Source organism: Pholcus phalangioides, unplaced genomic scaffold (assembly GCF_987345545.1).
Source record: "Pholcus phalangioides strain wild (caught in Gottingen) unplaced genomic scaffold, Ppha-v1.0 ptg000039l_1, whole genome shotgun sequence".
Taxonomy (NCBI): domain Eukaryota; kingdom Metazoa; phylum Arthropoda; class Arachnida; order Araneae; family Pholcidae; genus Pholcus; species Pholcus phalangioides.
In genome coordinates, this window is record NW_028301625.1 from 13,235,480 (window position 1) to 13,261,977 (window position 26,498).

Genomic DNA, 26,498 nt, shown 5'->3' on the forward strand with positions numbered 1-26,498 from the left:
CTTCCACATTTTGAATACTGTATTATAGTCTAGTATTTCGTCAGCACTTGATGAATTCCATTCGTGATATACGGCTGAATGAACATGTCTACCTATGGTCAGCGTTTCATTTTGACAAAGACAGGAAATGGCGTCTTTCAAGGACACGGAAATTACATTTCACACCCTCTACGGAGCGACTATTCCTATAATAGGCTTAAAGAATTAGCTTTGCGCATGAGCAAATACATCCCGGAAAATGGCAGACTCGTGTGAAAAGATCCGAGTAAATTCTATATCATGCAAACATTGAATTCCAATCAACTTATAGAAATCTCCAGAGAAAAGTGTTAATTATTCGAGTTAATGTGGATCAAACCTAACTCGGATAAATTAGCAAATTTTGACCTTAAAGGAAGAAATAATGCCATAAATGGTAGAAATTACGTTTTTGACTATCTTTATTGTAATAAAGATAATAAAATGATCAAATACATATACAGTAGTATTAGGTTACAATAGAGATGAGAGGTGAGAATATTTCTCCCGGATGTAAAAATTGGAGAATGATCGAGAATATTCATTTTTCTTTTAAATAATTTAAATTTTTTTACTAATTTATAGTTTATATCGTGAAATATAAATCAGTTTTCATTGCCTGAAACATTTACAACAAAACAATTTTTGGTATAATCACCCCCAATGACAACTTTTGTTCGAGACATTCGGAATATTCTCCAGGTCATGATGAGAGGGGGTTTAAAATATGCAAATGCATTTGCATATAATCCGGGCTCTAATTATAATACATGTTATTAATATATTCTTGATGATACTCTGGAAAGATTTTGGTGACTGAAGAATATTCTCATCGCGGAGAATATTCAAGAATATTCTCTGGATGGACTATTATTAATAACTTCAGAATAATTCTTATTATTTTCTATAAGAATATTCCCCAGTAATTTATGAAAGTAGCCCTTCAGAGAATATTCTCAAGGATTATATATGTAACTATATTATAAATAACAGGAGAATATTCTCATCAAGAACTTATAAGAATATTCTAAAGTTATTTATAATAGTAGTCCTACCAGAGGATATTCTCGAATATTCTCCTTGATGAGAATATTCTCCGAAAGATTATTCTCGAAAATTTTAGATCTCTAGGTTACAATTTACATGAAATACTATAAATGTGCCGCTACACATGTTCGGGTATACCTGACAGGTAGTGTGTTTGTGCAAGCAAACCGGAACGTGTATGGCGGCTTTAATGTATTTAGAGTTTACATTATTTCGAAGATTAGTTTTACACACATTGCTTTGGAACCAATATATAACCAGAGTTCTTACATGCTGGAGCACCATAGTGTTCTTGAGCAACAAGATATTTGTCTGGTACAAAGTCTTCCAAACTTATTTTCCTCATCAACCGGATAAGAAAACCCATAAAATCCCATGTTGTATCTGTAGCTTTTACCATACTCCTGCTCCGATCCATCACACCCCTTGCCCTAAAGGAAAGATATCGCCCATTTTGGTAAGCGTCTGTACACGTAGTCTCGTTAGCAGTGCCGTATTAAAGAATGGGCTCACCCAGGCACGGCCCGGGGGCATTAAGTGCAGATGATGCTTCATGAAAATGAGATACGATTAAAAATCTCGAGAATAAGCATGCAAATTAGTAGGCACACATTTCTAGCCAAGTAAGGGGGAGCCTCAAAAAAAAATCACTTTGTCTTAGGCTCTTAGATGGCCCTGGTTACAGGCTGCGACACACTTAGAACCAGATTATTGCAACGCAAGGCACTATCTGGCACCTGATCTTTAAAATAAATTTATAAAAAGTACTTTCGGATAACCCGGGTTCTTCATATTAACTTCCAGTATAAACGAGAAAAATACTCTACCGCAACCTTGTGAAAACCAAAACCCCTCATGACAATTAATGCGATTCCATTGGTATTTTCGATATCCATCATTAGGTGCTGTGAATATAAATCAACAAATATTGCTGCAAAAATATATAGTTATTTTTGAAAAAATCAACATCATTCCATAATACACAAACATGAGAATGATCAAGACGGGGAAAATGAAACTATCTAGATATCCAAACAAAAGGAACGCAGATAAAATGTAGTAATTACACTTGTCTGGAAATAAATAAGAAAGCCACTAGAAGTCTTAGAAATGCAATATATAAAAATAATAAAAGCACGAGACAGATAATAACGGCAACTGGTTTAGAAGGTCTCTCGCTCTTCAAACACATGTGGTCGGTCTACACCGAAGCTCAATGAAAAGAGCGACTGTCTTATTAGAGAAGATGTTCTTTCTTTTCTTGAAAGTTTTGTGCGTTTCCACAGCTACGAATTTCAATAGTTCAAGGCAAACAAGGAAGTCGTAAAATACAGTAAGTATGTGGATGGAGGTGGGGTTTATACGTATGTACTACGAAACAGCGACATTAAACTCCGCAAAAAATCTTCTCAATTGACCCATTGGGAGGTCAGATGGATAAAAAGAACTGGCTCCGAGGTCGATTTGCTAACAGACGCCTCCCACACGTCTCTATATGCGGTCTCGTTTCATTTTTTTTTTTTTTTTCCCGACCAATCTAAGATCCTTATGCTGGATTACTGTGAGGTTATTGATACGAGTTTGTTCAAATTAAAAAGGACACTCATTTCTCGTGGAAAATTCCATATTCAAATTCCAATACGGCAGCGTTTCTCAACCGTTCTGAATCCAAGGACCAGTAATGTTTCTGAAACAATTCGATGTACCACTTGCCTCGTATTACGGGACATTCCTGTATTTTTGTTAGGTCCGAATTTTTTTTATACACTTGTCCCGTTTTTTCAACGATGCTTATTTCAGTTTGTAATGTTCACTAAAATCGATAACAAACAGCGTTTTCGTAACTTATGATAATTACAGTTCATAATTTATGGCTATAAATACTATGCAACTCACATATTTGTCAGATTAAGCGTTTTTTCCTCAATTTTTCAGCGGTTTTTGCCATAATTGGGGATTTTACCGACTTGTGGCAACGTTTTTGATGACAATTCATGACGTCCCGTATATATATTTTGCCGTATTTAAGATCCCAATTCCTCTCATCTTTCTCGATGAAATGTGGTCATTTAGTCATTTGAATGTTTTTTCGTCGAATGTTTTTCATCAAATATATTTTTGTTAACTACCACTTAGTAGAAGCCCTTTATTTCCCTATCCTACACTCATTTTAGCGGTAATTAGCAAATTCATCGTACGTATATTGCCTTTTTTGGCTACAATTAGTGATATCCCGTGTTTGGAATCGCTGTTCACCGAATTTTCCTTGATGAGATATGGTGAACCTAAGTATGAAGGTACAATTTTTATTTGAACCCATATGGATATTACTGTTATCAATTACAACTGAATAATTTTTCATTAAGTTAGAATTGAACTATCATGTCTATCTACAGACCACCGATACCATCGTTACGGGCCATAGGTTGAGAAACTCTGCAATACAGTGATATCTCGGCTAACGAACGCCTCGTCTTACGAATACGAATTTAGCTAACGAACATTTTTATTGATATGGATGCATTCGCAAAGATAAAACAGCCGAATTTTAGCGCCAATCATCACATCAGAATTACTGTCACTCGAGCCCGATTAACTCATGTCCACTTCGGAATCTTTTTTCAGATGTACTTCCATTTCTCTTTCTGAAAGTTTTTGAACCATTTCATGTAAAGTGAAAGATTCAGCTAATAGAAAATGCATTGAAAAAAAGGAGCCCACGTTTACACAGCATGCGTTCTTTCAGTGCAGGACTCTGGTGCCAAACTGGACTGTATGGACATTCTAGGAGCTTACGTTTTCCATCTGCATGAATATGATACGCAGAAATGAGCTGCACAAATCGAAAATGGATGTGGAAACATAAGAACTCGACAGAGTTGTGTCAACCAGGGCCGCAACTGGGGTGGGGGGGGGGGGGAACAGGCGGGTCTGGTGCCCCGGGCGCTGGACTAGATGGGACGACAAACTCACGCTTTAACTGGTCCTTCTACATTACCTGTTGGGAGCCAAATTGCCCCGGGTGACAAAGTACATAGTTGCGACCCTTGGTTGCGCACATGGTGTAAAAATAAATAAATCTATCTTCGTGTAAATTCTCATTTATTCAATTTTTAAGCTGTTCATTTTACCCTCCCGTCAGTTTTTATTCTTTATTTTTTTTTTACAGCACTCCTTGGTGCTTAAAAACTTTTCTCTAAATTTTGGGCAGCACCTGGAACGAATGGAAACCTATGGGAAATTGCGCTTCGGCTAATGAACGTGATTCCGAATGAATTATTATCTTCGTTAACCACATAGAGTTTATACTTCGCCATTATACATACGCTTTTGATTGAAGGGTGGCCATAAAACAAGGAATAAAACCATCAACTTCTGTAAGCCATATTATCGAAAGAGATTGTTCATTGTACTTGGAAGATGCTATCGAATAGCATCTTCATACTACATCACCACTTATCTACCATCATGGCCCTCCACATCCTGGAGCAGGGAACCTAGACTAGGATCTTTGACGGGCCCTAAGCTAGACTTTTTGCGGTCCCTTTTATAGTGAATTTATAGCATGAAAAAACAAAAAATGATGGTACTTGTCCCGAGCCCCGGTGCTGGATCCGTTAGCCCCAACTTTGATGGGTCCAACCTGCACTTGAGGCCTAGGTAGGCCATGGGTCGCTAAGCTGATGATGTTGATTTTGAGTCGCGGCTGAAAAAGGTTAACCTTTTATTTGGCAGTGTTGCTCTGAAAAGCAACATGGTTTTCATTATATATTTCAAATAAAGGCATTGTATAGTTTGAGCTCGTTTCGGCATTGATGCTTCTAAGCAACTCCTAAACATTCGATTTTTACTTGTGAGCTGTTCATGAAATTTCAATTGCAAGCAGAATGGTTCAAAGGTACGCGTCTCCTATTTCTTGACAAGCCAAGCAAGAACGATTTTTAATCCTTGCATTTTAGAGGAAAAAATTGTGAGGAAGAGACATATTGACGTGCATTCTTCAACAATGATAGAAAAGTAAGTTGGCAACCAATAAATGACATTTTTAAACTATTCAAACCCATGTAAATCCCATAAATACTGTGTGTTCCCTGAAGTACAACACCCCATATTTTTTTAAATATTGCAATTTTTTTTTTGTCATGTAATAGCATTCAGGGTATCTCATTTACTTAATATGACCCGTCAAAAATTTTCCCCTTCGGTTAATTCAATGGTTGTCAATTAAAGAGTTAAGAACTCCCCCCCCCCCTTCCAATCCGTCCAGCCCAATTAAAATAATTCTGACAAATTTTCCCAAGTTAGCATACGAGTACCACCGCAAGACAGGGGTTTCAAATATTCCTAATGTAACATAGATGGAGAATTATGACCGCAAATGAGTTGCCCTTCAAGCGACTACTCAGTCGCGAGCCATAAGAAATAGGAAAGAAATTTTTGGCGTAAAAAAGAAATAAACCAATTCCTAAGACTGGGTGTGTCTTGTGCACCAAAAGAGCGCTCTCGAGCGAGTATCATTCAAAGCTCCTCGAACACGGCCTACCACAGCTTGAACGCGACTAGTCATTCAACGATCACCTATTGTCTAAAAGAACAAGAATTCCATTTTTTTTTTTTATTCTCGCCAATACCTCGTTTTTGAACAATGTACGGAAGTGAAATCAGAAAGCTTACACCAGACACCAAGGAAAGAAATACATATAAAAAAAAAGAGCAGCACCTAACAGAGATTATATTATTTCAAGCAAGCAGTAACGAGAAACTTGGCAAAGGCATACATACATCAAACATTAATCTTTCCAAAAAAAATGGAAAAGAAATTGCGAAAATAAGGCACAATTTATCCGGTAACGAGAAAATTCCGTGCCGAATGGAAGTTAATCGGATTTACCAAGGCAATATGGTCTCAATACAGGAATAACACGGGCGTACTTCTGTCAGTTATCACTAACGCGGTTTTTTTTTTGGATCATTCTTATTCGATACGTATAAAAGCGTCTTGGATTTTTCTAAGGGACTAAAAATGTGTTTCGAACAATTTTTCTTACGTTACATATCCAATGACAACTCCGTTAATAGTTAATCAAACAAAAACGCTACTCGTGACATAAGTGATATCGATCACTCAATTGACGTACAGCAGCGTTCTCAACCTATGATCCGAAGAAAGACTCCGGGACGCCCTTATCAGACGCGGGGCTAGAGATGTCTAAACAATTTCGGGGGCCCTTACACCGGTACCTAAAAATTCAAACTTTTTTCTTAAATAAATAACGTGATCTTCACGTATAACCAAGAGATCTATCCAAGTCCCATTACAAAATTTACAGAAATGCTGAAAAATGTCCATACAAAAAAAATATAGATGCAATTAAATGTGAATTAACACGAAAATTGATGAACTTAAAACTGATGAAGATTCGGAACTGAAAAAAAGATTTAAATTGATTAAAGAAATAATTGCGAAACAGAAAAAAAAATTAAAACCTAATGAATGAAATCATCTGAGAACTAATGAAAATTTAGGATTTATGTATTAAAAATGAGAGAAAATGATTGAAAGAAATTATTCCAGTATCAAAACAAAATTCAGAATTTATGATGAAAAATGATTCCGGAATTAGTAAAATGTATTATTACAAAATTAGCACTGGACGCTATAGTACTATTGTTCTGTAATACTTCCCAGAATTGATAAAATTTAGAATTTGTGAAAAAAATAATTCAAAATTTCATAGTTGATGCTAACATACCTTATTTACACAAAAAATGTATTTGCTATTATTTTTCACTTCTATTACCGTAAACGCGGGGCCCGATGCGACATCTGTCGCACACCCCAAAGGGCGGCTCTGGGCAGACTTGATGATTTTGATTCTAACTAAATGAAAAATGTTTTTATTGACATTACTCAAATAAAAATTAGACAATACTAAGGGTGGCCATATCGTCTCCCTCATGCTAAAAGCACGAATGTGCAACGTCCTTGGGAAAAAAAAGAACGCGGGAAATGACGTTTGAATGTTTCCTCTACCCGTGTTACTTTATGGAAGTTGTTTTCCTAAAATGTCTTGTAACAATAGGGATACACATTCGCGTTTCAGGCAAAACTTAGATAGCAAAATAAGGAATCCAACCAGCTGTTAAAAAAAGTTAAAATTTGCTCATTCGTCCTTCTAGCATGAGGGGAACGATATCTAATCGAAGAAAATACTGGAAATCGCAATATTAAATACGAAGTAAATTGTAATTTACAATAATGCAATTAATGACAAATTGACTAAAATTTCTGAAGAGTCGGGAAATGAAGGACTGCGGCAAAATTGTCCATGGGCACGCCAGGTTTGCATTGGCACCCGAGAACAGGGCCGGATCTAGAGGCGAAGCAAAAAGGGTCAACTGCCACGGGCGGCAAATTTCAATACTATTTTATGGTAATAAAAAAACTATTCGGCAATAAATTTGGACATATGGACCAGCAAAAAAATTGCAAGCGTGACAGCAGGATCACTGCTCTACAATATCTGCATGCAGGGAACCACATAGTGGAAGGGCTAGAGAACCGAATACCTACTTCAGCCGTAGCAAGCATGAATTTTGCCTCCGTGTAATTTTGAATAAGTGGTCAAAGGAAGAATTTAGCGCCCCCTCTGGTCCATCACCCGACACAACAGATCATCTGCACACCTTCCCCTCTCTTGGCTTGACGGAGAGGCTCTCAAAACCCTTGCTTAGAGGGTTTATTGTTTGAATATCACGGATTGTGCCTGTCTTTGACGGAGTTTTAAGCTGTTCGTTAAGAAGTTAACCTGTTCAGTACCACATAATGAAATTATGAAAAATTTTTGGTAGGCCATTTTAGTTCTAATTAAGGCCTAATAACAAATACAAAAGTTTAAAAAAAATTACAGTCTAACTTGGTTAATTCGAAGCTAAAGGAGACAGCAAAAAAAGTTCGGATTATCCAAAATTCAAATTATCCTACTCATCCATATAACTAGATTTTCCAAGAAATCAAATAGAAGTTGTAGTGCCACTTACTATGCATCTTTCCTCATTGTTGTGATTGGTGTTTGTATAAAACGTAAAACGATCACGAAAACTATAAGCATTTCATTTGTAAATGTAATTTTCATTTTTTTGGATGATCTTAAACATTGTACAAACTCTTTTGTTTTCTAAGATTCTTTTCATCCTCTTCATGAGAAGATTCAACGTGACTTCATTCTCTACTTGAACAATGTCCGTGTCCGTCTGCAAACCGCAATTTTTTTTCCAGAGTTGAACAAGAGTGAGCAAAGTTTGGAAATGATGAATATGTTTCTAAGCTACATTTTATATTCCAAAATAAACGAAAAATAATGCCAGAGACATGACATTAATTCTCTTCAAGCATTTATCAGACAATAAACTGCGATTTCAGCACTCCAGCTTTTAAAGATTACTACGCGCACAAGCTCTTTCATATTTCCCGAGTGCAGTAGTAGCATTTGCATCTGCCATTGGCACGTGATAATAAAGTCATCCAAGAGATCAGATGAAACACCAGCTGCAGTTGGAAGACAAAAGCCGGTGTGTGAAACTGGTAACGAAATCATTTCTTAGAGCCGAAACAAAAGTTCAGATTCTGTTGATTGTAACGTTTCAATTTAGGCTACATGTGGTACATTCTGGAAAACATCAGAAAACCTTGAAGTAAAGAAAGAAATAACTGAAAGAGTTAGCCAGAAATTCTGAAAAATGGAGATATATTTTGGAAAATGAAGTATCTGAATAAAATTTGGAATCAACCAAAACACGAGGAAAAAATTCGAATTAAAAAGGTCATTTCAAAATTGAAATTTAATAGGAAACCCAAGGGCAATTCCTAAAATTCGAGTAATCTGAATTAACTAAGTTCGCTTGCATTTAGTACACAACGATTTAATTAACCTGGTATTTGAAAGCCCCAAAGCTGGATATACCGAAATCTGCGAGGAACGTCGCAGAGCAATCAGCGCTACAGCAGAACAATCTGGAAGAATTTTAAGAAAAGAGTAGAAAACACTATTATGGGAATTTTTACTGCAGAACATTTCCAATCAGCCAAAGGCTCGTTGCAGAACAATGCAAAACATCCTGCTTTGGGACTTGGCAGTTTCGAATGCACTATACGCTTACAATAAAAATAACAACCACCAATTCAAATACGTTGAATAATACATAATAATGAATAATTTCACCACAAAGAACCCCATATAATTTGTTTTATACATTTGTTAAAGAACTTTGATACAAGCAGTGTTTTACTGCATTACACTTTTGTGTGATGCGATAAACACTTTTACAGGGCGAAACATTTAAATGAATTGTATTAATCAATATACATATTTAAAAAAACCAATTGTCCCACACTTGTGCTGTCATCTGGAAATCGTAGTTATAAAAGCCTTTACAATCCAAAATACCAACACTCAACAGCGTATGTAAGGGATGTTACGGAGGTTAAAAAGTTGGTGATACTTTAAAGTACCGTCAGTATTGAAAAGGTTAAAATCAAAATGAAATCAACGTATTTTCATCCCGTTTTGTGGCCCCGGTGAGGCGGCTTTCTTCGCACCTGCCCAAGTCCGGTCCTGGTTGATAGCCACGAATTTTTTTTATTTTTTCTCACATAGAAAATAGATCGCGTATACCTATACGAATCTTTCCCAAAATAATTTACCATGGTCTAGTGATTTGAATCGCCGTAGTCCACAGGAAGAGATTTGCGTTAACCCAGTGCACTGATCAATCTTGGCAATCGAAACTAAAGACCAACTCATCTATAGCGGAAGTTATGCGGTCAAATGTCATGCCCGAATGGATATATTTCTTTTCTCAATTCCCTTATAACAAACAGATTGCGAATTCACTAAAACAACAAACATTAAAAATACATCAAACTCTCAATTAAATATTTTATCGCAATCAGCACTAATGGGTTTTTACTCGTTAAACATTAGAAACTTAAGTATGTATCATTTAACTCAGAAGCTTTATTTGGCCTCAACTTATTAGTGTTTAAATTTACGTAATTAACTTCTTGTGGCGGGTTTGTTATTGAAGAACAGTTGGTTAGTTTAAATGGATTATATCCCCGCAAAACGTTAAAACGGCCATAAAATAGTAACAACGCAAAATGATCACAGGCGGAGCGACAATAATAAAACAAAAGAACATAAAATTTTCGAGACATATATGACACAAACCGCTTCATGCTCGAAGAAACGCGAAAAATAATTCCAAAAAACGCTATCCTCGTTCTATGCTAAAGACAGCATTACCTAAACACAAAAGAAAAAACAAATATGCATTCATAACTGCCTTTCTTAGTTACTGGTAATGTCTTAAGAATATCTGTGTCATACCTCAAATATTCGAACTCTTTATAGTGATTCTCTGTGTAAAGTTTCAATTAACTCCATTATAAGGTTCCATAACTTTTTCCGTATTTTGTATATCTCTCTCTCGTGATTTGTATTTCCTTTTCACAAATTCAGTGCGTGTTTCCGTCAATTTTACTTTCATTTCTCGCTAAGGGCTGCTGCTTCTTTTATGCATTTCCTGCTGTAGACTGGTTGATTATTCGTATAACCTCCGGATAAAACAAAAACTCATCTTGGATTTTCTTTCCTTATCGTATTTAAAGAATCACATTAGTAGAGGTTTTTTCATGAGTGTAGTGGCCTCTTCGATATACAGTTGATCCCGTTTATAACGTTTTTCAAGAAGTCGCAACTAAAAACGTTAAAAGCGGGAAATGGCTACAAGAATTATAAGACAGTTTTTCACCGACCATAGCTTTTTTTGCGTGGTTTTTTTAGTTTATTAACAAACATTACGGTGTATATAGAGATTTAATAGGAAGAAATTATATATTTGTTAATCCATTATATATGTGCGTGTATAATACGGGATGTAGTTTGTAGGGGGAAAAACAATAAATAGAAAAAAATCTTACATTTAAATTGATGTACTTCAATGCATCATTGAACCTAGGATGGCGTTTAACGTGCTGGGAAGCAAATTCAAATTGAATTTTTTTTTTTTTTTTTGCTGCTTAAACTCTCGAAAGCAATCCACAAATTTTTGAGCAATTTTTTTTTTCCTCTACACTTAGAGCTTTTCTTTTTAACATGCTCTGAGACATGCTGACTCGAACCGTGCTCGGCAAAATCTAACATGTTACTGCTTCATTTTCCGAAATTTCAAACGTTATCGTATTTTCTGTTCTGTGAAGAATTAAACCAAAAAAATTCCTTTGTTATGCAGACGACGTCTAACACCACTATGAGAAGATTCATATTTTGGAAGTAGTCATTTTTTGGAATTAATCTGGTGCGACAAATTTGAATAAAACCTCAAAAGAAAAAAAATTGACCCCTTCTGAGAACTTTTTCTATTTTTTATCTGTTAGTCTTCCTATTCAGTGACATAACTTCCATCACCCTGGTGTATGTGAACAGTGGGAAGTATATGCTCCGCACACTATTGTAGGACAAAGTGAGAGAAGAAGAAAAATGTTCAAAATTATTATTATCGTACCTAACCCTTGAAAAAAAGAAAGAAACGTACTTTTCAGTCGATACTTTATGCCGAAAAAATAACCCGTTTTCAAAAAGCCATAAAAGAAAAGCCCCACCTCTAGTTTTCACATAATAATCAAATCAATCGCTAGCACACAAATAATCACCATTTTTTACCTGTGGAAAAAGACGAAAAAGTACGCTGTTTTCAAGGGAGGAAAATCCCCGCTGTGAATTTTTCGTACGTTGTAAGCGGGAATAGCAAAAAAAATTCAAACGTTTTATTCGGGAAAATATAACATTATCAGTATAGGGAAAAAAAGTTAAATTCGTAAAAAATTAGTCGTACTAAGCGGGATCGACTGTATTTATATAAGGGCGTATCTTTCGTCATATTTTCTCTATTTACACTCGACGCATTACTAAATAAAGTTCCATATCGGTATGAAAATACATCTTTACACCGTTTGCGTCTTTACGAGACAGACTTTAACATTTTTTCCTTTACCATCGAGGAAACTTATGAAAATATCAGATACGCCCTATTATCTATGATTTGGTCTTTCACGGGCAATCACCTTGGTGCTTTGGACAACGACGGACCTTTTTCGATATCTATTTTTGCGATCTCGCTCCCATTATTTGTTATTCTCCTCGTCACTTTATGAATACAATTGCTGTAGTTTTTGACTCCGGATCCGATAGTAGCTTCAATTATAACCTTGTAAAACAAGTACAACCTCAGATTTCAAACTCTCAATTCAATTTAATACACCTTATTACCTCGGAGACTTTGGATTTTGGTCGTAACAAAATCTTATACAGAGTCTTTGAGTGCATCATTGCAAGAAACATATTTCACTCTCACTGAGGACATTTGGTGCCAGTCACTGGTTCCTTGAGTTACGTTTTCAAATTGCTTGGAAAATATTTGTTTGCTGATAATGGGACCGAGATCAGCGATCGCAAAAACAAATATCGACAAAAGTCCGTTGTTGTCCAAGACACCAAAGTGATCTCCTGTGAAAATCTAAATCTTGATATTTTTTCATCCGAAAATGAGAAGCGAACTCTTAGCACGGACGTCAAACGTGCGTCAAAGAAGAGTCTTAGGTCCTATACTATTTCCGATTTTTATTGATAACCTAGATCAAGTCGCTGAACTCATGAAAATGCAATTGATGGGGTGCGGGGCCGCAACTAGATACTTTGACACCCGGGGCAAGCCGGAATTTTGACGCCCCCCCCCTGCACGCAATAGAAAGGGGAATTCGGCGGCCCTTCCAGTCCAGCGCCCGGGCAACAGACCCGCCTGCTCCCCCCCCCCCCCCTCCAGTAGCGACACTGGATGGGTGTAGTGCAGAAGACCATCGTTGCTCCAGACCATCTTGAATTCAGCCACAGCACAGCAGATGAATGGAGCATGACTTTTAGCATTAGCAATTGCATAATTTTCATTTTTGTTTTAATATGTTTTAATAACGAGCCGAAAGGTAAAATTATTCCAGATGAAACTGGGATTACTGATTTAGAATCCTTACTGATAAGTAGCTCAAGTTTTCGAACATTATTCTGATTTGATCAAAAAAGCTAAAACAATGCTGGATTGCATACTTGAAAAGATCTCCTCTAAAAAGTCAAGTGCATTTCCCTTCGTTTCCGGTGCTCAGTTATTTCTGATATGGAGCAGGCAGTTATATTTTGGAAGCCATATCTACAGTAGGATATAGACTTGGTTGACGGGGTGCAGAGAAGAGCTACAAGGGCATTTGTCGATATGCTGGGCAGGAGCTTTGAAAGAGAATCTTTGAACATGTTTTCATTGGAATAGGGTAAGTGTCGGAATGGGGGGAGATAAAGTCTAAATCTACAGATTTTCAACTGAATGAACCAGGAACTATTAATACGTTATCCCATGACGCCCCTCGTCAAAAAGAACACCATTTGTAGCTGGTTAAGGACAACATTGGGTTTTTGATGCAGTAAGAAACTCATTTCTAACCGGGTTGAGAAAACATTGGATTGCTTACTTTATGTAGCCGTATAAATTATAACCGACTCGTGCACAAGAAATACGATATATATCCAAGACGGGATAAAGCGAGAAGCTATTCATTCTTAGATGACAACCATATTTTTACGGGCTGTGAATTTTTATTTTCAAAGTTATTACTTTGTTATTTTTCTTGGAAAAAGAGTTACTGTATTCTAGGTTTCTAGGTATGTGTATAAATGATATCCATATTTTGCTATGGGCATTTGTTCATTCCAGGTACCTCGTGGGGCAATTTCACCCGTTCTTGGCAATTGTTAACGATTTCCCGTTCCCGAATTACCGAAAACTTTGTTGGGAAAGTTGCTCGTTTATCGCAGAAAAACCCACAGTGGAAAATAAATTGTAAGTCGAAAAATTAATCTCCAGTTATGACACACTAACACTGCACATAATACGCGCATATATACTAGAGTAATTTTTAACTTATAATTTTAATGGTATTTAAGATCTTTAAAAATCTATTTCACGAAAGCTGATTTCCATCACTTATGGGAAGAAGAATATACTCACTATAAAATATTAAAGGTGCGCTGAGCAGATGAAAACTTGTAAGATTAGCAGTTTAAGTCTTAAGCATTAGAGAGACTAATACTGTATTATTAAAAGAGAAGGAATATTCCCATCATGTAATTAAGTGAGACTAAGATTTCTTCAATTAGCAGGGCCGAATAAAAACGTTTGAAGGCCCTAAACACTTGATGGGTTTTAGTGCCTCCCCGTCCCTAAAAGTATATATCACTCGATATCGAATTTATAAAGGAAAAAAAAATCTTAAATGAAATTTTATATTTCAGAAGTAAAACTAATCTAAGGCAGAATTATGATTTGAATATTTTTAAGCACAGACAGATTTTTAAAGGGGGAGGAGAGACTTTCAACTTGCAAATCGCTGATCCCTTGGGAATACGTGAGGATCACGTTATTGTTATTATTATATCTCTTGGATCGTTTTTGTTTATTTTTGGGACATCTTTGAAAGTTTTTGGAATTTTTCTTTTACATTTTCCAGACAGACCTTAAATTTTTAGACTTTTTTTTCAAAATATTTTAAAAACATTTAAAGATATTTTCTCCCATCGACTGCTTGTTAGGCTTTCATAAAGTGGCTTCAAACGCAACCACTGAATCTTAGCATGGCCGATATTACATTATTTTTGGTGAGCCATAATCATTGGGTACCTTTTCTTCTGATGCATTTTCGAGTTGCAATCTGTTAGCATTTCTTTCACTTCTACGGTACATCGAACTAAAGCGTCTTCATACCTATGCTCTAAGAGTTCTATATCGAACCTAGGCTGTGTAACCTACGAAGAAGCAAAAAAAACCTTTCCTTTTTACACCACGTTATTTGTCCATGTGAGATAGAAGAAAATGGGCTTTCTATGCACTGTCGAGTAATGATATAATTTTGGAGAAGTTATTATTGAAATAAATTCACAACAGAAGCAGTCACAAAAAACAGAAGCAGTTCTGACAACGAGTGTTGAGCAGGTAATACTTTATTCCTTTCAAAAATTCATTTTCAAATGAAGTATTATTTCATTTTTTTATTTGATTTTTTAGTTTTTGCCTAAAAACTTAAGAAGATTATGAGATATTTATACATTTTGTATAAACTCACTGTATGCCATAAGGTTTGGTTAGGCCAGCTTGTGGCAAGAGAAGGCTTGCCACAAAAATGTTCAACATGAATAAAACTATTTGAGAAAATAGTTTCTGGTTATGGGAGAGAATTTAAACATCTTCTAATTTCAATTCAGTGTATTGACAAGTTAAAAACCTGTAAAATAAATTAGTGATGTTCCAAGTGTCTCTCAAGAGATATTCATAAAAATTTTCCCTCAAAGTTAACAAAAAGAAAAGTTTACATTTTTCGAATTTAAATGAAATTTTTGGGGATAAAACTTTTCAAATACAATTCCCAAATATATGGGTCGTCTGGAAACTCTAAATATAAATGAGTTAACTTTATTTTATTAAAATAAGTAGTAATTATGATTACGGGAAACCTTATGTAACCAAAACATCCTGCCCTATAGGCCTGCTTCAGGATGTCGGGGGGACGGGAGAAGGTGCTGTGTTTTAGTTTGATGATTATTAATAATATCTTGATAAACTAAATATAAAAGATTAATTTGGAAATTCTCAAGAAATATTACTTCTCGTTCCCGATAATCCCAAAATATTGGAAATTCGGAAACCGTACTTTTGACCTATTTTATAGCCGTCTACGAGGCTAAATAATAAATTCTACATCACGACTTATACAAAAAATTCGTTTGTTATTCATAATATGTACACAGTAAAAAATACAATCTATTTCAAATACTGTAATCATTTGGGTCCTAAAAATTAACTTTCCGATTAATCACACCGAAAATTAACCGAATAACACATCTAATAAAAGTCGAATTACTTTTTGTTTAAACCACAATGTCGTTTTCCATTTTTTATTTATTTACATCACGCGCTTCAATTTGAAGGACGAACTGATAGTTTCGCATGACATAGTCACGACGCTGCTAATGCTATCTATCACCGATGGTCACACAATTATCTTGACAATGCAGATTTAAAATAAAAGACAATAACCAAAGATATAAGTCAAAAGTCATCTGATAACCAGTTTACCAGGTATAGCAATAAAAAGGAAAGGAATAAACAAACAAAACAAAGTCATATTGCTGACACAAAGTGACAGTGATCGGACAGAAACATATCTCGATGAGAATTTTTTTAGAAATCACTAGAGACGGAATTTTTCAGTTGCCGACTGGAAACGTCTCGCACTATTAAATACCAACAGTCAGCAAAACGGAACTCAAGAGCAGCTCGTTTAGAGTATGTTGACTTCAAAGAAGAATGCTACCTGAAATGATCATGTGTTTGCCAAGAGAAAGAAACCGACTAGCTTTAAGTTCGCCTCAGGAAAAAAAGAAATTGATTCATTCACAACTGTTGCTTATGACAATATAACAGTCTGCAAAAATACTTGAACAGCTGCAGATCAACTTTGTATAAATACGTAAAATATATACTCGCATGCGCTGTATCTTTCCTATAACTATTATTGTCATAAAGATTTCAGACTCACTCACGCAAAGTACACAGAATATTATTCACCAACAAGAAAATAAATAACGTAATAACATCAGGTTGCTTATAAATACAGAAGGTCAAACGAATACCTAACAAGGACATCAAAGCCTCATTTTTAGCCAATTCCATATTAACAACTTGTATTACAGTTTGAAGACACTTCCGTTGGAATTTGAACACACGAGAACAAGAAAATCCCCCACTATGGATGAAATCTCTCAAAAAGAAAGCCCTTCGCAATAAACTGAATATAATGAATCATAAAAATGTGTCGACATCGGAACAAGGCCGAAAAATACACACATCCGTCCATGCAGGGCCATAACCATAGCATACCTTCTCGGGGCTCCGGTCCATTTACGACTCTGCGCCCATGATTGAAGAGTAGAAACTCGTGGTTGCTATATAGATGTCTGTTATGCCCCCATCTCCATCGATATGGAAATGTGGTTCTTTCCCGGCCCTAACAATTTCAAACTCTGACTTGAAGGATTGTTTGAGTTAGAAATATGGTGAATATGAACTTTGGGGCCTTCATCAGAGGGCAGCACTTAAAGTTGAACTTTCAGAGGGTTTTTAAGATGGCTTTCTGGAGAAAGTGCCTCCGGGGAAAAGTGTTATTTATTACATAAAATTTAGCAATAAAATTCTCGAAAAAATTGTATGTGAAGATGCTGCATCATTTTGGCTGAAAAAATTTGAATGAAGTGAATTATTTCTACACAAAAAAAATTGAAAAAATAAGGTTTTGCTTAAATTTTTTGAGTATCAAAACTTCAAAAAACTCTATGAAAATTTCAAAAAAATGAATGCTCGGGTCTGAAAGGGCTAAGGGTTCCTCATAGAAATCATTGCCTACCACTGAGGCAACATCATCAATTTAGACCTTTTACGTCGACTATATGTCAAAACATATCATAGAGAGGTTTTTCTCACGGTTTTCAGTTTTCAAGATTACACATGACCCTGTTTCCTCGAATTTCTCAGGTGCAGAATAATAATGAAAACATACCCTCATGGCTAAAAAAAATCTACGTCTGTCTCTTTTCAAATAAAAATCATTCGAGCCTTAAAAATAGTATTTCACGTGCATCAGTTCTCTCGAAAATAGTAGCATTTGGATAGCATTTTCATATCGAGCTTTACGACCGATTCAAAAAAACACTGATGGCTATTCCGTGATATGTTTCTTTCCCACGTAAATATTATTTTATATGATTCGTTCTGTATCGAATTAGATTCCTTATGTGGACCGTTTCTTGAAAAAATTCAACCCGGATACCTAACTTGGGGTTTCACAGTTCGATGGCCGCTGTTTTTTTTTTTGGGAGCATCAGTTATGAAGATATAAATTTTTCCATGCTCGAATGCCATCAAATCCATTATCCAAATTTCCGTTTTTCTAAATGACCGTCAGTAAATATCTTCAACTTTCCAAATACAAAAAAAACCACCACAGTCATTAGATAAACCTCAGATGCGATATTTTCACTGCAACTAAATGGCAACCACGAGCTAAAATTACTAGTCTAACCAAACAACAGTAATTCAGATGAGAACAATGCTCAGCGAACCGCTAAATTACCATAAGAGCTACTATTAGTCGCAAAATGGATGAAAAAAAGGGTCGAGCGCATTCCTTTAAAAACAGTAGAAATAAAATCTCAATGGGAGATTCTGCTCTTCCTTTAAAAAGTTATTCATTCAGATTCTTCATCCAAACAATTTAGTTACGAACGAAACGGGATGCTCAACGGATAAATAGAAACTACGCAATGTTGATGATCAATTAGTTCGACAGAATGGTGAGTGGGTTACTGGAGCATGATCTTTGTTTTTTAAACAAACCAGTACTGTTCACAAGACTGCTTTTTTTTTTCTCTCACAATCATATCGAGTGCACGGCAATAATATAAAAGCTTTATTGTCACGCACCTTTGTACAAACGAATAGGAAAATGACTGGATTAATTCTGAACCAAATCCACAAACAGAAAGCAATTAAATATAAGATCGGATTATTATATAAAGAGTTCTTTGAACTTGTTTCATTGAAATTTGGTAGTGAAATTTCCTTGAGAGACATGAATCCTACAATCTCAATGGGCTACATCCACGGTTAATATACATGGGACTGTTGTAGCAAATAAATAAACCTTGAGGAGGAAGGTGTCTTCAATGTTCAATGCATTATACTGTATCAAAACTCATTTTTTTCCTCTTATTCGATAATAAAATAGTTGAAACACGTATCATCCAGCTATTTCCTGCCTATCACGAAAGGAAAAAGACTCGACTCGGCAGCTGAGCTAACAAAAACAGCCTATGAATTAAAACGTTGGAATTATATAAATCAGATAATCACACGCACGCGATTTTGCTAAAAGAGATCCCAAATGAAGCTGAATGAAAAAGGAAACTAAAACCAAACTTATTCACGGGACACAATCCACACGTGTTTTGAAATATTCATGGAGATTATTTGAGGAGCTTATTTTCAAAAGGGGACATTTTCACTTTTGCTAAATTTACAATAGAAGTAACTTTACAAAAGTAGAAAATTGCCCAACGGGTAGCATATATGAATTATTCTAGTCCAGGGTTATTCAAACTTTTTTTTATTCGTGAGTAACATGCCTAGCGTCATAAAAACAGCACCCATATGGCGACTATGGCATAAGCTTAAAATTAGACCAGCCTAATATGATTTTTTTGAACGTAACTTGATTGAACGAAAATCGGGCACAATAATCGATTTTTCTTGGATGCTTTAGTGAGCACAGCGATGTCCGCTAGAAACAGGTTGAAGGATGCTGTTTAGTCTAATACAGTATTTCTTAGCCTTTATATGGCTATGAGCCCCTTCAGACCATATTTTATTCTGGTGTAGTCCCTGCTTTATCTAGGAGCAGAGGTGGATTTATATTTTTGCCGACCCTCTCCTATTCTAGTCTAATTTTCTTGACTACCTATTCTCCAAATTTGCCGCCCGCTCAGCCCTCTTTAAATATGTCTGTTTGGCAGCGAGAACGTTTCTACTAATTAATTTAATGAGTAGTTTTATAGTAAACTAAAATTTTATAAATAAGGTCGATCTCTAGACCCAGTGCAGTGATTTTCTCTCTTGATAGAGTTCTATGCAGGTCGTCTCAACATCGAAGACTCCCAAGCAAAGTGATGTTCCAGAAGCCCGTACTTAGCTAAAGGTAACAGCTTATATATTTAAAAACTTGTTCACAAAAATGATAGGTTTCGTGGGCCATGCCCCAATAGGCTCATGAGTTAAGATGGCCGATTCTATGGGCAGTTCTGCTGCCTAATGGAAATAAACTCACAATATTTGCACAGCCCAGAGGCTTTATTTCTTCACATCTAAATTTATTTTTTCCCAGCTCTCTGAAGCCTCCTTAACCCCCTGTCATGGTTCCCCTTCCTTAATTTTCACCCGTAGCCCCCTTAGAATATCCCAGGACCGCAAGGGGATCATATAGCCCAAAGTTGAGAACCACTGTTCTAATTAGTAACTCGTCTTCGAGAAAAGTTTCAATAGCTTTCCCGTCAAGAAAATTTTATAGAATTTGGTAATACGTGTTTCCTAGTCCTATAAAGTAACGTTTCTGATTAATTCTAAGGATAAATCGTATTGTTAGCATTTCAAAACACGGCGAATGCTTGCAACTGACATGTGTTCATAACCTCACACCTACACAAATATATTATTTTAGAAAGCTCTGACGAAATATGTATTCACAGTAATTCAAAAAAAAAAAAAAAGACAGTTACGCATCAATATTACCAGTATCGCGCCTGAGAGAACACGCATACGTCACTGTGAAAAGAAAAAAAAACTCAATTGCACCAAGAAAGAATGAAAAATAAAGCATCTGAATAACTTTCTTTAAATAGAATTCTGAAATATTCACCATAACAGTAGCTAAATTTCTGCAATCAAAAACAGAAGTATTTCTTACAGATTTTAGAATATGTTTACTTGTTGGTGGATGGATCCTGCCTATATTTACGAATTTTCTGACGTAGTTGTGTTCCGAAATAGGCAAAGCAATCTGATGTTTGCTAAGTGATTATGATATGAGGGTCATACTGAAATTAATGAGCAAGATTTTTTTTTAAATTTTTTATTTTTTGAGATTTAAGGAAAAAACCTTTATCTTAATGTAGAGCATTTTTTTCACTACCATCAAAAAAATCACCCTGTCTCTGCACGCTTAACAAAAACCCTTTTGGTAGAATTAACTTTCAGTTTCTTGAATTGCATAGCTTTCTAGACGTCATTAGCAGTAATGTTTTTGTCTCACATTTGTTTCTGTACAAAACTAAAGAGATTGCTACGTGAGAGTTTTATTTCAGGTTCTTTATCACCTGCCTAACTTTCCTTCCAATACCTCTGAGGAGAATATTGGTTGATGGTCTTTCTCTAACGTCATGGTCTTCGGCCAATAAAAGTGGCACCTAGAGCCGTCTTAACAGCTTCATAGGCCCCCGGGCAAAGTCATTCTTCTGAGCTTCCCACCCCCAGATAGAAGTACCTGCTTAGCAATATAGATGCATGCGCTCGAAAATTATAATCAGATCTCATTCATTATCATGAGGCCCATTAAGGACTTGCGTTAAAACGGAACTGATGATACAAAGCGGCCACAAACTTTTCGAAAAAATTTCCTGCAATGGAGTGTGTGAGTGTCCTATTCTATGTTTTACTGCAATTTTTTTCGTGATTTTTGTACAGCCTGTCGCTTGATATTCACATCAACCCTTACCTCTTCAATACAAATACAACGCTACAACAGGCAAAATGCCCAACGAGGTGGATGAGAAAAAGATGCCCATAACAAATATTTCTAAAATACAGCAACCCAATTAAAAATGCAATTACAAACAATATATATGTATGATAAAATATTATATAATGCCCATAAAGAATACTTATTGTTGCCTTATTCTAAGTATGGATAGCCATGGTTTCCTAAACTTTTGGTCCATCGCACCCTTTCTTCAAAAATTCTTTCTTCTCATCGCCCCAACCCGAACCAGCCCATAGGATCCTATACTAAACCCTTTACCGCCTCTGGACCATTCCATCGCCCCCAGGGGGCGATATTTCCCACTTTGGGAAACACTGATGTAGGCAGTGTGAGTGCATAAACTTACACAACGAGGTTCATCTCTGATGCAAGTGTTTCCATTTCTGAAACGTTTCTCCCATCTTCTAACAATTTTAGCGTTCATGCATTAATCTGAAGTCTGGAAAGCTGAAGTATTCAATGGATTTCTGCAGTGGAATTCCTTTTTAACATGGAATGCGCAAAACGTTGACAAAACGAAACATCATTGGCAAACAGGGGTGTCGAACGTGTTTCAGATATGTGGGTGCTCGCCTTGAGCTTTATGTGGGAGATTTTAGTTTCTTAATCAATTCTGTGGATGTCGCCTATTATCCGTGCTACAAAATACTGGGAGCACCCTCAGCACCTCCAACTCCGACGCCACAGGTGCTAATCATTTTGTATCATCTGACTATTTACAAAATGCACACTAACGACGTGACAATGCGTCTATCAAATGAAACGAAAATGCTTGCTACACATAGTCAGAAGTCTTGTCTATCCGAAATTCGGGTTCATTTTGTTAAATATAAACGGACTTTTTAACCCTTTAAGCGGCAATTAGAAATCATTAACCCCCCCCCCCCCCATTGAAATGCAATATATTTTTTTAATCAAGTTGATTTTCTTCCGATTTTCAGCAGGTGAAAACTAAGGAGTACGGAGACAAATTTTCCATTAAGAAATCCTTTTTACAAAATATCTAGGCTATGAATGCTAAAATAAGAGGCTTTTATGGAGGCGAGATATCTCGTCATTGCCGCTTAAAAGAGTGAAATAACGGACATGGACAATAGGCTACTTATTAAATACAAGTTAATGGAACCATAAATTTGATATCTCATTTCCTTTCTACAAAATTAACTAGATTACTCCACTTCCCACCAAAATCATGAATCATTTTCATAAAACTAAAACATTCCCATCAAAGCAAGACCCTGTGAAAAAGTATGGACAGATCCCAGATCGCCTATTATGGCCTATTTCAGTGGTTCTCAACCTATTTGAGTTGTAAAACCCTTGTGGGAATCAATTTCTATCACTGAGCCCCACTACACCTATTTACTAAATTTACCGATTTGTCTCATTTTCCTGGAGAGGCAGTGGAGCACCGGTTAGGAAAAACTGGCCCACTGCATAGAGTGGGTGTGCCCCCAACCTTTTTGACTCGAGTAGCCCTTTATAAAATCCATTATGTCAATACCCTTACTTTTTTAATTTATAAAATTTAGGGTTAGGGTTATGGCATAGAGACCACTCATATGATAGGTAAAATAAATTGTATTATTATTACAATAAACCCAGCGCCGTCATTTCAACTTTTTCCGGGGGGGGCAAAGCACATGTACTCAATGTATGTATATATATGTACCATTTTTAGTGTATTTTCAAAAGCCCTCCACTGCCGCCCCGCCCCCCTAAATGACGGGCCTGAATAAACCTCTCACTAAACATCAAGTTTCGCCAAGTTTACACCTAAACCTATCATACCGCAGATTGATTAATAAAACTATTGTAATAATAGAAGCGAATTTGAATCAATGTGCTTATTCAGCTTTCTTTTTAGTTATCAGTAATGCTTCGAAAAGCCAGACGGATGTGTATTTTATTCGATAAGAACACAATTCAGGACATTAAAATAATACGCAATTATCGAAGGCTGTTGATAACGAAGGTTCCAGATATGGGGAATGAATCACTGAAACGCCCCACTTTTTTTGAAATAGTTGTTCTGTATTTTCATTTATTCTCGGTAATATGAAACCATAATTGAAAATTTGAATTGAACACAGTATTATTGAAAATTATCTTTACAAAAATTCGGTTTCTCCCCGTGAAGGCTGTAAATCAGTGTTTCCCATATTGGGCAATATTACCCCCGGGAGCGATGGAATGATCTAAGGGGGTGGTAGAAGACATGAGTTTAGTATAGGATCCCATGAGTTGACTTACTGCCATAAAATCTCGATAATACGAAACCAAAATTGGATAATTGAAAATTATCCTTACAATTCGGTCCCTGTTCATGAAGACTAAATAAGTGTTACCGAAATTGGGCGATATTACCCCCTAGGGGCAGTGCGGTATCCGGGGGGGGGGGCAATAAAAGGTATGGGTTGGCCTGAATTGGAGCGAGGCGCGATGGAACAAATAGTTTGGGGAATTATACGATATGAAGTTAGTCATATGGCATGTAGAACCGCGTTCCAGTTACTGATTGCAATCTGTAATCCAACTCCTAATGAGATCAATCATTTAGCTCCATAGATGCAGAAAAATGCTATACAATGTCTATATAATCTTAAATAATTCACAGACGATTCCCGAAAAAAACACTGGTAATTCTAATGACAAAACTCAAATTAGAGAGGATCTAATTATAAATTTCAATAGCCAAGATCAAGGCTTTATACATATTTTAATTGGGAACAAAACAAAATTTTCAATGGGATGGACCATGAACTTTTAGTACACCGCCAATCGACTGCTTTTACAAGTGGACACCAGTATCGATTGGTGAGGGCCAATGCAAGGCTATGGTGTCGCAGAGAATTTTCCTCTAATAGGGTTGTTAATAAATGGAATAGCTTACCCCCGGAGGTAGTAAATTGTAACACAATTGACACGTTTAAAAAAAAATACGATAAACATGTTTGGGTAAATCGAGAAGCTATCCATACTTGGAATAAGACAACCATAAGTATTCTTTATGGGCATTGTATAATATTTTATCATGTGTATATATTGTTTATAATTTTTTGTTAATTGCACTTTTAATTGGGTTGCTATATTTTTGAAATATATGACATCCATATTTTTATGGGCATCTTTTTCTCAGCCACCTCGTTGGGCATTTTGCCTGTTGTGGCGTTGTATTTGTATGTATATGAAGGTCCGTCATTAGTGGGGGGGTCAAGGGGGCGATTGCCCCCCTTCCGGGCTTTGAAAAATACAATAGAAATAGACAAACAGAGTGTAATATATATATATTGAGTATGTTCTTTGCCCCCCCCCCCCGGAAAAAGTTGAAATGATGGGCACATGATAATCATTTGAAATTTAACTAACATTTCAGTTTAAAAAATAACTTCACGTCAATTGAATTGAATATATTTTGGTCTAACAAGATTAATTTTGCATTTACTCATCAAAATATGTAATTTCAACACTATTTTGAAAGATTGATTGAACATTTTCTGTCAACTGATTTAAAATAGATTGAGGTTTTCGTAAAAATTAATGCAAAATAAATTTGAACCTTGATTACTTGAATTTCATGAGGCATTGATAAATACACGAATCAAATTCATGTTTCACGTTGATGACAGAGAACAAATGAACTCACCTCATCACTTCCTCCAAAACGGTTGTGAATTATTTTCTTGAGATGATCAACAGATATATAACCACATTTCAACTCATCACACAGATCAAAAACTTCACGAAGTTGTCGCACAAATTCCTCGTCTGGTGTAGCCATTGACAACTTCTATACAACTATTAACACATGTTCATCAACGTGCTCTGGATTCGGACGGAATATTTAGAGATCCATCCTCACGCCACCGAGCAACGATTGCCTGTCTGTCACTTTATATATAATACAGAAAACAATTCCCAAGTTTTGAAACCACAACAAAAAAAAAAAAATTGACAAAACAAACAAAAATGCGCGTGAAAAACACAAACACAACACACAACACACACAACACGCGCGCACTTTTGAGAAACTGACAGGCTCTGGCACGCGGTTAATACTGAGCACGTAATAAACTCAGCCTTGGCTTCGTGGAGAAAAAAAAACAAAGTTGATCCACGTTTCGCCAGGTGAGAAAGAGGCGAGATTAAAAACAAAAACTCGCCAAAATTCGATTCACGCCAAAGAGGTGAGCTAATAAACTTTTTTCTTCGCCAAAACTTTTCTTTTTCCTCTTTAAATAAGATTCCTTTTTCATCGCGGAATTATAGGACTGATACTTCTTTCGAAAATTACGTAAAAAAAGGAAAATTCGATTACTTTTTACTGTTAATTATCTAATTATTAAATTTTTTCTGTGTGGTTTATTATCTTTACAGAAAAACACAAATACAGTATCGAATTGAATTACTTCTACAGTACATTACCGAAATTTTAAAAAAGTTAAATATGTATTACTGAAATTCTCTTAAAAATCTCACATTTTTCTTATCAATCTTTTATCATTTTCTTTTTAAGGGGGTTTGTGCACGATCTTGGCTTTCCATGATTTCCTTTTTAAGGGAAACTGTCATGTCTTTAAGGAATATTTAAAAACTTTCTATTCACTTTAAACAGTCAATTTTTTTCTCAAATTATGTGAATATTTTTATATAATTTAACGAGAGCTTTTAGGATTTTTAGAGTCGCTGTTTTTTTTTTTTTAACTTATGCAACATTTTCAAAAATCACCAAACTTTATCGATATTTTGTATTAACAAAATTTTTAAATCATTTTAATGAGAATATCTCTCGTTAAAGCATGTAACACTTCAGTGCTGACAGACACACAAAGTTTTTAAGACATTGGAACAAGTAGTGTTGAAAAAAATGTTATCTGACAAAAACAGTTTTCAGAAAAGAGTATTTTAT

General features: G+C 35.8%; 1 protein-coding gene across 2 annotated transcripts in view; it reads right to left on the bottom strand.

Moving 5' to 3' along the window:
* The window catches only part of LOC149065602 (rab11 family-interacting protein 4A-like), a 96,180-nt gene extending 70,513 nt beyond the window's left edge, over positions 1-25,667 (bottom strand). Inside the window, exon 1 of one of the 2 annotated variants that reach the window (XM_089253461.1) lies at positions 25,236-25,667. In XM_089253461.1, the coding sequence (XP_089109587.1) occupies positions 25,236-25,370 (135 nt within the window). In that variant the 5' untranslated portion in view covers positions 25,371-25,667. The remainder of the gene's footprint in view (positions 1-25,235) is intronic. The other variant, XM_089253462.1, reaches the window with a different exon arrangement.
* Between the last annotated feature and the right edge of the window lie 831 nt (positions 25,668-26,498).